The sequence below is a fragment of the Cyphomyrmex costatus genome, unplaced genomic scaffold, assembly GCF_001594065.2.
Source record: "Cyphomyrmex costatus isolate MS0001 unplaced genomic scaffold, Ccosl1.0 scaffold281, whole genome shotgun sequence".
NCBI lineage: Eukaryota > Metazoa > Arthropoda > Insecta > Hymenoptera > Formicidae > Cyphomyrmex > Cyphomyrmex costatus.
In genome coordinates this window covers 507,260-524,153 of record NW_017276922.1, presented here as the reverse complement: position 1 = coordinate 524,153, position 16,894 = coordinate 507,260, and the positions used below count along the sequence as shown (strand labels likewise).

The window sequence follows — 16,894 nt, the reverse complement described above, 5'->3', positions numbered from 1 at the left end:
CTCAGCACTTGATAGGATGCAGGTGGTTCCAAACAAAATGAACACGACAGCAAATGTTTAAAGGCTGGTTCAGATCAATCCACATAAATTCTTGTGACCACATGGCGCCATAATTCGTGTTGTCAAGTCTGTTCGAAACTTATTCCTATATATTGCGATTTTTTTCAATATTCTAGCCATAATTTGGATATTTTTTGTATTTTCTTCCTAAAAAGTCTCTCAAAAATTTTTCTAAACTTCTTGTACGTATTTCTAAAAAAATTCTTCAGTAGGAAGAAAAACCTCCAAAAGAGGATATATGCTCCAATTGCACGAAATCATAAAGCCCATGAATATAGAAAAACGTAAGGCCGTAAACGTAATCAGTAAGAGAATTGACCAATCGCAGTTGAGAACGTATGCGGCGGCGGCTTAAGCCCATGGCACATACAAAACGTAAGCCGTAAAGGTGTTCTCATGGCTTGCACTTAAAAAATGTTTGCACTTAAAGCGATGTAAATATTATATTTAGGCGTTGAAAAGAAAGAGAATAAAGATGTTAAATGCAATAAGTGCAAGCAACATGAACAAATTTATAGCAGTTTGAAAACTATTGATGCAACAACATTTTGCTATTAACATTTTCGATTCGCTTTTTCATGAGGAATATTGCCGACTCCTGCAGTTGAACTGAATCACCATGTATAAACATGTTTCTTTTAATTAAAAATAAATCTTATTTTTATCTCAATTACTTTTATCTTAATTATAACTTTTATTTTTTAATAAGCGATATTTATTCTTTATAAGAAAAATTAATTTATATTTCTAATAAGCGCGCGTGACATTTAATTTTTGTAGTATGTATAAATTTTTATATGCGTCTAGTGCAAACTCTACGAACTTTTGAGAAGAATTCGCTCAAAAATTCATGTTTACCTTTAGTAAAATTAATTTCTGTTAAAAATGAGCAGGGAATGGAAAGTTACTTTTTAAAAGTAACTAGTTACAGTTACTCGTTACCAAGTAAAAAATGTAACTAGTTACAGTTACAGTTATAGCTTTTTAAAAGTAACTCGTTACAGTTATCGTTACTTGAAAAATAACTTTTCGTTACTTTTCCGTTACTTTTTTAAAATCAATTTAAAAATGTACTTTTGCATTTTTTTTTTATATGTAATACTGACAAATATATAGTTTTATTAAAAAAAAAAAAAACAATGTAGAATGGCTCAAATAATAAATTAAATAAAAGTAAAATGAGAAGGGTTACGAGCCAAAAATGAAACAGTTCATTTCCGATAAGAACGACGATGACAATGTAATTAAATGTATAAATATATATTAGAACAATACATAGATAAAACAAGATAAAAACAAACGACGTTTCGACACTTATTGTCATCGTCTTTTAAACTGTTTCGCTTTTGGGTTCATAGCCCTTCTCATTTTACTATTATTTAATTTATTTTTTAATTTTTTTTAAACACAATTTTGTAATTCTAAAACCTGTAAAATATGCAGCAAACTGAAATATTTGTATGTCCTATGTATTACATAGAAGATAGAAGTGTAAAATAATTACTGAATCATAACGGCCGAATGTCTAAGGGCTTTCAAGTCTTATTGATAAGCGCTATAAATAGCATGTATCCAATCGAACCGTGTTCAATCGTGTGCAAAGTAACGACAAAAGTAACTGTAAATTTCGTTACCGTTACCCAAAAAATGTAACTCGTTACCGTTACAGTTACCAAAAAAAGAAAGTAACGCAGTTAAGTTACCAAAAAAGTAACTTGTAACTGTAACTTCGTTACAAGTAACGAGTTACTTCCAATCCCTGAAAATGAGTGATAGTGTGTGTATTAAATTAATACTTAATAAATTTTTAGTTCAAACTATAAAGAATAATTTATAAGCAGCATTCCAGATAATATGCATATGTTGCGTAAGACATCTAAAAGACGTCTTTTAGATATTTTATGCAACATAAATGTTATCTAAGATTTTATTGCTCAAACTCGAGTTCTTATACAAAAATTACATGATCTGAAACAAAGTGCTCACTTTTATAAATAATTACATGGCCTTCCTAGACTCATTTAAGTGAGCGGTCTTATCCTATAATATATAGTAATAAGACAGTAATAGACTGCGCTTTACAACAATATCACTACATGACTACTATATAATAAACAATAATTAGTCTTCATTTTTCCGTAATATAGTAAAAAGTGCATATTAGATTAATATAAAATATAAATATAACATAATATTTAAATTTAAAATCAACAAATGACATTAGAGACAGAAATTCATAATATTAGTATAATATCTATTATTATAAAGCGCCATCTTATTATCTCATCTCTGCTTTTATATTTATTTAATTTCTTAAAAAATACAATGCGAGTGAGAAACAAATCGCAATTTAAAGTCACGAAAAAGATAGCTTTATATATTTATAGAACATTAATTATTATAATTGCTTTGATAATTTTAAATAATCTGCAGGAATTGTCAAGAATATACTTTGCAAAATGCTTGCTTTCGCAAAGTTGTCGATAAAATACTGGTAAAAAATGTGTATATAGATGAAATAGAAGTTTGCTAATAAGATGTGAGGGCAGATTGATGGGATTAATAAGCAGCATATGGTACAAGATAAATTGACGGTAGAAACCAAATGGAAACCTATATCTATATGTTTGACAAATCGATATGCCATCAATACATAACCGTTATATACGTTATGTTCGCGAGCTCTGTCAGAAGCTTAAAATGAGAATGTACATACTCAGTACTAGTTTGTAACAATAATTTTTGTCAATAAACATTGTCTATAAATATATGATTTAGAAAAAACTTTTTAACCAAATTTCGATTAACTTGTTAATTAAGATTTATATTGAATTATTAAAGTGGATAAAATTATTGATCTTTAATTATATATATTGCTTGATAGTTAAAAAAGATAGAGATATTATTACAAGAATGAATTACGCATTGAATATTTTACTGTAAACACAACTTCATATACCGATTAAATTAATCGCTTATAATCACAAATTAATTAATCAGAGTTTATATTTAGTAAAATATAAAATTATGTATTTTTGTAGAGATCGAATAATATATTATTATTGATTTTTATTTTCTTGATTAACTCGGTTTTGTTAATGATGGTACAAAACCTTTATCATAATATTGAAAAGAGAGATAAAAATCTTTTTTAAAAATATAGCTAAAATACTCCGTATCATTTACACACTTTCAAGTTCTTTCTGCTAAATTCTGCGAGTGACAAATGTAATCTCTCACAATAAATTGCCGATTATCGGCTCTATTTTAGCCATAATCTCATGCAGGGAGTATGGGATAGCTGCAACAATGATTGGCTAAAATTATAGAACTGTCAACTAACAATCGTGTAACCACTAACCTGGCAGTGTGATTACAGCTTAAGCTGGTTGATAAGAGATGATGGAAGAGGGGGAGAAGAAAGTATATGGGTGCTTTCCATTTGGTGACACAAATCGACATAAGCATTGTTCTATTTTTGTTATTCATGGAATGTCAAGAAAGATATAATGAAGTTTGTGTTGACTGCGTCACTAAATGGAAAGCATCCTATATGAATATATCGAGAGTTCATACGACGTAAGTAAAATATAAAAGTACGCTTTCTAAAACTGATATTTATATAGTTGATTCTTCTCTTCTTTCTTGAAATTGTCTTTAGTATATAATTCAGACAACATGCATGTTCAAAAACGAGACATAACCCAGTGAGAAATGATAATGAAATCGACATCGATTCGACGTCGATTCTGTTGTCATTTCTCACTGGGAAGACGTTTTAAAGATATATTTCTTTCACGGTCAGTTTTTTTATATGCATAGGTCGGTTCTTATTTTAAGATCATCTTAAGTAGTAATGTCTTCAGGTGCTAAAAAAAGACATCTTTAATAAGACGTTTTATGTTACGATTTTTTGCTGTCCGGGAAGTCAATCACAGAAGATTATATTAGCATCTCCTAAAGATATTATTTATTAAGAGAGTCTTCAAATAAGAACGGACTATGAATACCATATATAAAAGATTTGAACGTATTACAAGGCACATTATTATTTAATGTGATAGTTTCAGATTTAAAAAATTTATTGCTTAAGCTGGAACTCGAGACAAGTAGAACCAGCAACGATTATACCCTATATTCACCTGTATATACATACATACGCAAACGCGACAGATATACGAAATGATGAAATTTTCGTACAATGACAGCTATATGTGTCGTAGCACGTTATCTCGATGATTAACAATACTGCCTTATCTAAAATTTGAGCATTTGCTTCGCGTTAGTGATCAAGTGTCTGAATACGAACGAATGTTCACGTCGCGTTCGTTTCCCTTTCCGCAAAGATCGTGGCAATAAGTGCACATCGCGGTGCTGCAATGTGACTTTACGAATGAACCGACTGTCAAATCGATTAGGAAATTTAACTGCATCCAACGTCGGATGTTTTAACTCTGTCCGGAATTTTGTTTTTGTCAAAGAACATACATACTGTATATTTTCCCGTTTCTATAATTCCATATAAATATATTTTCCTCATAATAAACGTATATATATAATAATACTTGTATATAAAATAACAAGGACTGACATCGTTCCAACTATATAGAACTGTATTTCGTGTGTCTGTTTGAATAATTATGTAGGTATATATATACGCTTGGATTATATAACGGGAGCACACACATAAAAAACAATAAATTAGTAGTTGATTTAAATTATAATTTTATAAGTTTCTCGTAAAAATGTTTGTATCACCTGAAATTTTACGTGCGTCAGCGCGCATTATATGGCGTAAGATTATGTAAACGTAATTTCCTTGAAAAACTTAAAGACACTTATTAGCTAAAGTTTTAATAATGTGAATCAATGTAATAGAAAACAAATATTTGCGTATTTTATGGGTCAAAGAGACTCCAATTATAACGTACATTTCTACAAAACTTGAACAATGAAAATGCGCGCTTTTTAAATGAGTGTCGACGTACAAACACTATATACATTAATAATAAATCTTCTTCAAAAAACATATGAAAGTTTAAAGTTTAAAATAATCTAACATTTTTAATCGTGGTGGGCTTGAATCGATCAGAGTTTGATTAACCAGAAAGTACTATTATCTCATTCAATCAGAAATCAAAGATAAAAAACATGTAATAAATGTAAATAAAAAAACTATAATGTACAGAGTCGATGAGTTCAAGATTAGTGACGCTGGAAAGACATAAAGAAAAAACGAAAGATGCCAGGCACTCTGACGTATCCAATCTACGTTGGTGTTGATTCACACCCACCCAGAAGACGCGCCCATACATGGACCGCACAGCATCGTTCTGCATCACGTGTGGCAGAAGTCAATTCGCAACTTGCTCGAGTATCCCTATCAGAGTCTGTGGTGAGATATTGAGACATACTACTATGGAGGTTGGAGAAAGAGAGAGAGAGAGAGACCCAGTCAGCACAAAATATTTATGAAATATAACATTTATTTGAATATATACAAAATTTATTTACAATTTTATTGATAAAATAAGTATTATTGATTAGGATCATATTCTGGAATACACACTGCAAAATTATGATAAACATCCCGAACTCGGGAATTAATTTCATTAATTGCTCTTTGATCACTATCATTTTAAATTGTAAGTATCACATCCAAAATGCTGCGATCGTATAACGAAAATTGCTGCTTCGATGAATCACGAATATTGAATGTTAATGGATATATATGTAGTTATGATATATTTGGTCAATATAAAGATGTCAAAAAGATGGACATATATTGTTAAAATATATTTCTTTTATAAATTAATCTAGAATAGTTCTGTTTTAGTAACGAAAACTTGTAATAGTTGCAAAATAGCATTTGCTTTATTTTATCATAATAATACATTTAGATATTATATTATAGTTTGCATTTTTTGAAACACATGATGTTTCCAGCAAATATTTAAGAAATATTTATAAAATATATAGCAGAAATATTTCTTTATATTTATTTTTAAATCAAGATTCTGAAAAAATTATAAAATTTCACTTTTCGTGATATTCATCATTCATTAAAGCTTAAATTATGTTAAAGCAAAAATTATTTCAGAAATATATAATTAAGCTCTTGTCTTTATATATATAGCTTTCTGAATGTGTTGAAGTCGAAGTCGCTTTGTGTATTATCTAATTGAGTTAATAACGTGGCGCCTTAATTTCCGAAACTGCGGATCTAAATATATTCATGGTCACTTACAGTCATAATACACTCTATATTTTTAATTACTTATTATAACACTATCTCTATGAAGAACTTTTTTAATTTGAATGATCATTTAAATGCATAAACTACAGAATTTTAAAACAATAATGTGGCATTTGATATTCCACTTAGACACAGTACACAATATTTATAAAATATTTACAAAGTGTTTACATTAGATCATAAACATTTATTATGAATATTATGAAATATTTATTGTAGATGTGTTGTAATAAATACTATGAAAATACTTAGTAAGACATTTAGTGATCCAAGTACAAAATACTTATTAGAAATATTTATATTTACATTTATTATAATAAATATTATATGAAATATTTAGTAGTCTATATTTTAAATATATTTTGAATAAAGCTTTATGTGTAAAAAATGTATATAACATTTAAAAAAATAAATATTTATCATAAATATTCTGTGTCATCAGCAAGGAGGTAATACTGATATTTACTTATTTTTTAAATTTAAAGTTTTTAGTTTTTTTATCTCTAATCTCTCGTTTTCTATGAATAATATTCATAATTCAATTATATATTTTTATATAATATTTAAAATCATCTTAAGTGTAGGATCTCAAGATGCTGTAGCTATTTTATTGCAGTTGAATAAAATTTTAAAAGTTAAAATTGCGCAAATTTAGAATATTTACAGTTTATCTTATATTTTATTTCTTTGTTTTTTAATTTTGGCTTTATAGATCTTAAGTGACCTCCAACCAATGAAATGGCTATTTTTAAGAATATGTTTATATAAGATCAAATTGTTAGTATATGTAATTTTTTTTTAGAACGGAAACATAAAAAGTGAAAATTTGTATGTGTGATATATGACAATAAGCATACATAATACAAAAAATTTTTACTTTTCACATTTCTGCTCTAGGGAAAAAGTTATGTTAACTCCCTGTTCTGTGCGAACGTAGTCGACGTTGGTACACCTGCGGTGAATTTTTTCCCGCGTTGCGAACAAAGTGAGAAAATAAAAATGAGAATTTTTTTAAAAGTTTTAAAAGTCTTTTTCTCACGAAAGAGTTTTTGCATGAAGCAAAATAAACGCAGACATATTTAAAATTTCACGCTGTTAATAATCACAACCTTTAAGATTATTTTAAATTTAGGTATTTAATATGGAAAATAAATTATTCATTTTAAGATTTACTACAGATTTTACATTGAAAGAATATGTTAAAAAATATTTTTTTACTTAAAATTTTTTCTTAAAGTTTTTAGCATTCTAATTCTTTGCTGTTATAAAAACATATAGTAGGTTTTCTTAAATAAATCTTTCTTAGTTACATGAATTGCAACAAGTTCATGAGTATTTAAATGTTGTCGAATTTACGAAGTCATAAAAATGTTATGTAAATCAGTTGTAAAGCTATCTCATTATGATTTTCATTGTTTTAGTCATGACGGTCACGATTATCTTTAAGATTGAATCATACTACAAATCTACTAGAGATAAGAATAAATGTTTGCAATAATTTTTTTACTCAACGCAATAATTTTCAAACTACTAGATTGATAATTATCATAATAATTTAACATTTTGTGTTAATAATTTTTTGTTTAATAAGGGTAAATATACAACAATATTATTTTTGCATTTAAACTTTATGCACATAAGCTGCATATTATTATTAAATTAATGTTAGACGTTCATTTAATATATAAACAAAATGTATTATATTTACATAATGTAACATTTACTTAAAAAAATTTGCATCTGTGCATTCATATCTTGTTTATAAATTTTCTTATAATAAAAGCTTTATATTTTTTACACCGCGCTTCTTGATCAATAAATAATATTTCTGTCGTAGAAGAAAGATTGTATGGTTGAGATTTGAAATAAGTTAAGAAAAATTTTTGGCAGATTTGTTGTATTTATGTTGCAAACAAAACACGCGTGTGGTCTGTGTTTTGATTATTTAAAAGACGGCCTGGCCATCTTTGAACCCGGAAGCGAGTATGTCATATCCGTCTCGATCGTGCAGTAGTCGCGGAAGGGGGTTAGGACAAAATAGGTTTCTTGATGGCACACAAGGAACTGTGAGGCCCGTTAAATAGCAAGAGAGAGCGGTCGGCGATTAGGTACCAATTGAGCAAACGTAACGTTAATGGCAGAGGAACATGTTTACGGTTACAATCCGACGGTCGGAGTCGATGCCGATTCCGTACGTAACTCCACTTTGACAGTTTGACAAGTACAGGTTGGGTTTTGGAGCGACTGATAAAGGCGCAACCAACGAACGAGTGTTACTTTCGGGCACGGCTGTTTATTATCATGGCCTTTTTTTCCCTTCCACGAAACGGTTTTGTCGATATACACGATGCATTCCGATCAGCAGTTTGTATCGCGATGACAATGACGGAATCGTAATCCTATCAGAAAAATATCAGTTCGCGATGTTAATCCTAAATTACACTTGCAACGTAGCAATATTTTAACGACGTCGCTCGCACGTGTTTTCCAAATGGCGCATTAATTATCGATACTATATTTTACTATTCATTATTGAGGTAATGAAGCATTTTTGAAATAACTTTGATGTAATTACTGGCGATATATGTCTTGTGCAATATAGTGCGATATTCAAGAAAGGCTTGTCTGCCATTATGATAATAATCAGTTGGAATGATATCATTTGATAATTTTTTTGCAGTATATCTGTATAAAAGTGGAATTGGTATCTTTTATAATTTAGTTTTAGTGTTTGAAATATGGCTGTGCAAATATTTTGTGGAAAAACATTGTAGATTTCAATAATATTTGTTGTACTTTTAATGATATAATTATATATATAATATTCATATATATAATATTCATATATATAATATTCATATATATAATATTCATATATATAATAATATAAACATGATATATTTATATTGGTCAATATTATCTTTGAATGTACTTGTCAATAATGGAGCATAATTTTGACATTTCATTATAATACCAAATAATTTACTTATTTAGAGAGACGAAACGAGCAAGTTGAGGTTAAAAGTAATCGCTGGACATCACTTAGCTAAGAAAGATATTTTTGGTGCAAGTGATCCTTATGTACGCGTGGACTTGAACACAATAAATGGCGATCAAACAGTGGATTCTGCACTTACAAGAACTAAGAAGAAGACATTGAATCCTGTCTGGGAAGAAGAGTTTATATTTAGGGTAAGTGGAGAGAGAAAGAGAGAGAATTTATGAAAAACATAGACGTTTTCCTAGATTTTTGCGTTGTAATAACATGAACTATATTTTGGCAGGTAAAACCAGTAGAACACAAATTGGTCTTGCAAGTTTTTGATGAAAATAGATTGACAAGGGATGATTTTCTTGGTATGGTTGAGTTAACATTGATTAATTTACCAAAGGAACAAGAAGGTCGCTCTATTCCTGCTAGGAATTATGTACTTCGTCCACGTAGGTAAGTATTTTTGGCATTTTTGCTTCATGCTACATATTTTTCAACTTAATTTTATACATTACACATCTTGATCTAATTTACATTATTTCTATCCAGTTGCGATACATAAGTTTGATATGTTATATCTTTCAATTAGCACAAGGGACGAATGATTAATTATAATTTTAATCATTTTAATTTCAATTTGCAGTAATATGTATATAATTTGAACTTGACCATATAATTAAAGTATCTACTGTATATATACTTTACATTAATACTGTTTTATTGAAATTTGTTTGTGCTTTGTACTTTTTTATTTGCAAATGCAAAATGAATAACTTATGAGGATATGGCTAGTAATCATTCCAGTCAGCGGTCACGAGTTAAGGGAACGTTGGAATTGTATCATGCATACATTTCTGACTCATCTAATATTGAAAATGACAACGGAGACGTATCTGATTCAGGCGGATGGGAATTAGTACAGCCAGAGAATAACAGTCCAGTAGAGCAAAATACAGATGTATGTATACATAATTCATTGTTATAATAACTTTTCTGTATTGTAAATGTACATTTTTTACAATAAACTAATTTAGTGTAATATTTTTCGTACTTGTAAAATAAGAATAAAACAATTCTATAAATTTTAAATTATTTTTGCAGATTACGATAGTTAATAGGCCATTACCACCGGGATGGGAAGAAAGACAGGACGCAAATGGCCGGACTTACTATGTTAATCATATAGCGCGTTTTACACAATGGGAACGACCAGAACCGTATGTGATATAGTTTATCAGATAATTATATTTTATTTGAGTATCTACAATATTTGCCTATTTTAAAATGTTATCTCTTATTGTAACACAGAGATACAACAGCGGCGAGTGGAATTGTTGAACAACGTAATTTGGATACAGCAGCTACTGAATTTCAACGAAGATTTCATATTAGTGCTGATGATGAAGGTAGACATAGGAACTCTGTAGTAAATCAGGTAAGTTTAATAGTGTTTTTAATTAAACTTTTTAGTCGCTACTTTTGCATAAATTCAACATATATATTTTACATAAACAACATATCTTATATAAAAATTATACTGCAAGTTTTATATGTATTAATTATACTAATTTTTTAAATATATATAGGAAAAGGTTGCGTTACATTAATGTTAAATCCATTTTATAATTATGTTTTGTTTTGAATAATTAAGATTAAGTCTTTGCTTAATGTTACCGACGTTATATACTGTTATCTATTTGTTTTAGAAAATCTTTGAATTTGTTTATTCATCTTTATGTATTAAAGATAAAAAGATGCCTTTTATTTATATTTCTAAATAATTATATCTTTTTACATTTTCAAAAATCAAATTTGCGTAATAATATTCTCTGCTTTCAAATCTCCATGCTGGAAGATATTATGTTTCTTTTTTATTTATTTATATTCTACGTAAGATACATGTGTTTATACACGCACACACACGCACAAAAATCTTAATATGTAATGAAATCATTATTTGTAAATATAGTGGTGCATTTTTTAATAAAAATATAGGCACATTGTTAATTGCATATTATGTTAAATTTTATGGAATTATTTTATTATATGTTTCTTTATGATGAGAGCAAGAATTTTCTTGACATTTATTTATAAGTTTGAATGTATGCAACATATTATGCATACACATATTTGTTATTGCTCATTTTTCTTCATATAAGAATGTGTTTAGTAAATAATGTAGTAAAATAGGAATATATATTTTGATCAAATTAGCAGAGGTAATATTAGCAATTTACATATTTATAAGATTTATCGAGAAGCACAAATAGCTTATTTTTAATATGTTCTTAAGTGATTAACTAATTTTTAAACGTGTACACATTAAAAATTTCGGCATTAGTCTATTCATACAATTCGTATGATTAGCATGCAGTATGTAGAAATTTGTGCATGTGTGTGTAAGGATGGTGAAGTTCTACTTCGCGAGGACGATGAAGATTCGGAAGCAAGAGATTGTGAGGGTGGGGATCATAGGGGAGGGGGTATTGGGGATACTTCTTCAGACTCCGGACGTTCTGTCGATCAACGTGGCTACCTTAGCGAATCTGAAGAACAGGTATTAATATACATAAAGTTGTTATGTTCACTTTTAGTTGAATGTAACGCTTAATACGTCCATATTTATATTTGTGTGCTTGCTGTAAAGTGAATAATAGCATATGTAAGTTTTATTTCATGCATCAATTCTATTTGATGTATACCTATTCAATTTTGTGATAAAACTAAGTCATATAAATTATATAAAGTCACATATATTTGTTATAGTTATACTTGTTAAAAACATATGTTATTGAATAGGACAAAACCGAGACACTACCGTGCCTCCAGATTATATATAGATATGTTTACTTATATATTTATTTAAATGTTTATATATGTAAAATAGTTTAATTATAGCATCAGGTAGAACTTACGAACATAGATTTTCTCTTTCTTTTGTATTACGATGTTTATTGGCGTGTTATTAAAAAAAATCTTTTTAATTTATTTTTTGTATTACTTTTTGCTTTTTTTGTATTACTTTTTGTATTACTATTTGCTTTATAATTTAATTAATATAGCATGTTTTGGTTAGAACTTTATTTCAAAAATTTTTATGTGTTTTTAAAAGTTGGCATGAATTTTTCTCTTATTACTTATTATATATTTATTATAATTTACATAGATAAAAATATATTCTAAAATAGTTAAATTCTGTATTTCAAAATATATTCTCTTGAAATTATAATATATGCACTAGCTTGTTAATTTAATAAATACACATCATTCTCATTTTATATTCACATATTGTTTTTTATTAGATTATAATATATAAACATTTTTATATTATATTTACAGACTGATGATAATATCGACAGTCCGGCTGGTTCGAGACGTTCATCAGAGCAAGTACGTTTAATTATTTATTTTATTATTTCATTTTATATCTAGAATTTTATATATAACAATATTTTTTCTTGTATCGCAAAAATTTTAGATTGATAGTCCTAAACCTACTCTTCCTGTGTCTAATGATGAAGGATTGCCTCCTGGTTGGGGTATGCAAGTAGCACCTAATGGTAGAATATTTTTTATTGATCATAATGAGAGGGCGACAACCTGGATTGATCCCAGAACGGGAAGACCAAGCTCTATACCTAATAATATTGCACCATCAACAACATCAAGAAGTGATTTAGATCAATTAGGACCTCTTCCAGAAGGATGGGAGGAAAGAGTACATACAGATGGACGAATCTTCTTTATAGATCACAGTATGTATATTGCTTTCTATAATTCAAATTCAAATCATTATAATATCTAGATATAATATTTATCTAGATATAATATTACATAGAAATAATTATCTAGAAATAATATTCATTTATTTTTTGTTATAGATACAAGAACAACACAATGGGAAGACCCGCGTATGTCTAATCCTCAAATTGCGGGCCCGGTATGATTACAAATGTTTTATTATATGAATCTTTTTATGTAGGGAAATAGTATATAGATATTTTAGCAATAGATATATATATGTTATATGTATATATAAATTTGGTATATTGTGAATTGTTATTTTTTTTCAGGCTGTACCATATTCAAGAGATTACAAGCGTAAATATGAATATTTGAAATCACAATTGAGAAAGCCTGTATGTTCATTATTCATTAAAGTTATTAAATCACTTTTGACGTAGATATAATTATACTATATCTGTGTATATCTTATTGCAGAATAATGTTCCTAATAAGTTTGAGATAAAAGTTGGACGAAATAATATTTTGGAAGATTCATATCGTATTATAAGCTCTGTTAACAGAGTTGATATTCTAAAAACAAAATTATGGGTAGAATTTGAAGGAGAGGTAGGCTTAGATTATGGTGGCCTTGCAAGAGAATGGTTCTTCTTATTGTCTAAGGAAATGTTTAATCCATACTATGGACTCTTTGAATATTCTGCAACGTGAGTATAAAAACTTTTTATTTATTTTAGTGTTTATATGTAATGTATGATCTTTCTCTCATAGAACAAAAATGGCATGATTTTTTTATTTTTAGTGATAATTATACACTGCAAATTAATCCTTGTTCTGGTGTATGTAATGAGGAGCATTTAAATTACTTTAAATTTATTGGACGTATAGCAGGAATGGCTGTTTATCATGGCAAGCTTTTGGATGGTAAGTTTTAATATGTAATAAAGCTAAAATGTGTAATATAATGTAATTATAATAGAAATACATGTAATATACATAATAAGATACATAATTATATTAAAAAAATTTATTTTTTAGCTTTCTTTATTCGACCATTTTATAAAATGATGTTGGGTAAACCAATTGATCTGAAGGATATGGAGAGCGTTGATTCTGAATATTACAATTCGCTTTTATGGATTAAGGAGAATGATCCTAGTGAATTAGAACTCACTTTTAGTCTTGACGAAGAAAGCTTTGGTCATACATCTCAAAGAGATTTAAAGCCAGATGGTGCTAATATTCCTTTGACCGACGAAAATAAGGACGAATATATAAGTTTAGTTATACAGTGGCGGTTTGTATCTCGTGTGCAGGAACAAATGAATGCCTTCTTGGAAGGATTTAACGCTCTTATACCACCAACATTGGTAAAAATATTTGATGAACATGAACTGGAATTGTTAATGTGTGGTATACAGCATATTGATGTTAAAGACTGGAAACAAAATACTTTATATAAAGGAGACTATCACGCAAATCACATTGTTGTTCAATGGTTTTGGAGAGTTGTTTTGTCATTTAGTAATGAAATGCGTTCTAGATTATTACAGTTTGTAACTGGTACATCACGTGTTCCAATGAATGGATTCAAAGAACTTTATGGCAGTAATGGACCGCAATTATTTACAATTGAGAGGTGGGGTACACCAGAAAATTATCCAAGAGCTCATACTTGGTGAGTTTTTATTTTATGAAGGTATTGCATTTGCTAACATTTTTAATTTACTTCAAAGTATGTGTATATATATATATATATATATATATATATATATATACACATTTTGCCTATTTTATATATTATATTCTTTAAAAACGAATAAAATATGGTTTTACTGGCTTTGCTCATTATTATCATTGATGAAATAATTTCTTTTATGTAAATTTGTTATACAATAATACAAAATATTTTTTCAGTTTTAATCGTATTGACCTTCCTCCGTATAAAAGTTATCAACAACTCAGGGATAAGCTAGTTAAAGCAATTGAAGGTTCTCAAGGCTTTGCTGGAGTCGACTAGCACGAAATACCTTTGTTTATGATGATATCTGTAATATAATGTATATATTACATATACCTTATACAGGTACACAGAAAAATATATTATCTTAATACAATTATCTATTAAAAAATTTCTGCACTTTAATGATTTTGTTGTCTCAATTGAGCAACAGCATTAAAATATATTAAAAATAATATGTTCAAAAATTAAATCGCTTAGTTTTTCTAAATAACTTTCGATAAGTCTTTCAGTATATGCTACGCTTTTGAAAATAATTATTATAATGAAAAATATTAACATAATCTGAAGTAGACTGTTAAAACTTGCAGTCACTTATTAATTAATCCAATTAAAAAAAAAATGCCATATTCTTATTATTGCAATTATGGGATTTCCTAGGAGAAGTGATTTGGCTGCTATAACAATGTGATAGTATGATATTGATTTATTAATTGATTCTCTTTGTTAATAATATTAGAATAATGTTATGAAATATAATTTGTGCAATGGCTGTATATGATAAAATTATGACAAATTGTTTCAAAATGATTATAATCATGTTATCCTGCGACTTAAAAATTCTCTGCGCATAGACATGCTATCTTTCATCTACTTTTAAATGACAAGATATTATATGATGCTATTTTATTTTTAATAAAATTACTTTTTCCCTTTAATTAAAAAAAATTATTCTATAACTTTATATTGTTTACTGGAAATAATTTTATAAAAAATACATTGTTTTTCTAATTAATCAAACTTTTCTAATAATGTAAATAGGGATACATCATAATTTTAATTATATTTTTATGGCACACCAAACTATGCTTCTCTTTTTCAACAGCATGCAAATTTTTAATTTGCACTGCTTAATATGTAAAGCTGTTTATATCTTTTGTTGAAGGACAAATGTAAAACGCTTGTTGTGTACATTTTAAACACACACACACACACACACACTTATATATGTATGTGCATAGAAAATATGTTTTCCTTTATATACATTGTTCCTTTTACAATTCCTTTTACAATTTCCGTACGATTATGAAATAGTGAAAGATAACGTTACATAAATAACGTTATATAAATCGTATTGTTCAAGAATGTATACTCTTATAATGTACAGAAGAATATAAACAGTTTTATAAACAGTTATTATGTTATTAGAAGAAAAGGCAAGAAAAACTATAAAACCAAAGCTAATACTGTAACGATTTTATTTCGAAATTTTTATTTTGTTTCGTGCTAAATAGAATCAACTGAAATTATGTAGAATAAGTTATTAGATGAAAATTCATATTTTATATTATATTAATATATAAAGTAAGATTTTATAAACACACTAATAAACTTATTTGTAAAAAGATATATTGAATTAACAAATTTAATTAATTGGTTGCAGGTTATATCGTTAGTAATACCTTGCTTGTTCTTCTGAGTTGATAATGACTTAAGGATATATGTTGCATTTAGAAAGTATACAGTAAATGAAGTAACAAGTTAATTGTTTTTCAGAAATCTAAATCATTGTGTATATTTTGTCAATATCCAAATGTAACAAAAAGTCAATAGTTTCGCATAGTCTCGAAAATAATTTAAATATTGCTCCTTGTTAATAATCGAAAATAACAAAATTAATATCACATACGAATGCCTATCTTGTATTATAACATTTATTCACGGAATTAACATACATTCTGAAGGATACGGAGTTAATATAACATTCCATCCCGTTTGTACAGCTTATTTTATTGTAAACAGGTACGTCCCGTTAGATAATAAATAATATTGTCATGACAGAAATTTTGTGGCCTTAAATTCCGGTTATGAAATTTCTTAT

General features: G+C 27.9%; 1 protein-coding gene across 1 annotated transcript; it reads left to right on the top strand.

Moving 5' to 3' along the window:
* The first annotated feature begins 8,348 nt into the window (after positions 1 to 8,348).
* On the top strand, positions 8,349 to 15,081 carry Nedd4 (E3 ubiquitin-protein ligase Nedd4). Its single transcript, XM_018541314.1, has 15 exons — positions 8,349 to 8,507; positions 9,311 to 9,508; positions 9,601 to 9,761; positions 10,101 to 10,266; positions 10,410 to 10,525; positions 10,617 to 10,743; positions 11,683 to 11,865; positions 12,648 to 12,698; positions 12,787 to 13,063; positions 13,190 to 13,248; positions 13,382 to 13,447; positions 13,530 to 13,759; positions 13,855 to 13,976; positions 14,091 to 14,730; positions 14,970 to 15,081. Exons 1-15 carry the CDS (start codon positions 8,451 to 8,453, stop codon positions 15,070 to 15,072), a joined length of 2,556 nt encoding a protein of 851 aa, XP_018396816.1. The 5' UTR covers positions 8,349 to 8,450; the 3' UTR covers positions 15,073 to 15,081.
* Positions 15,082 to 16,894: the final 1,813 nt, after the last annotated feature.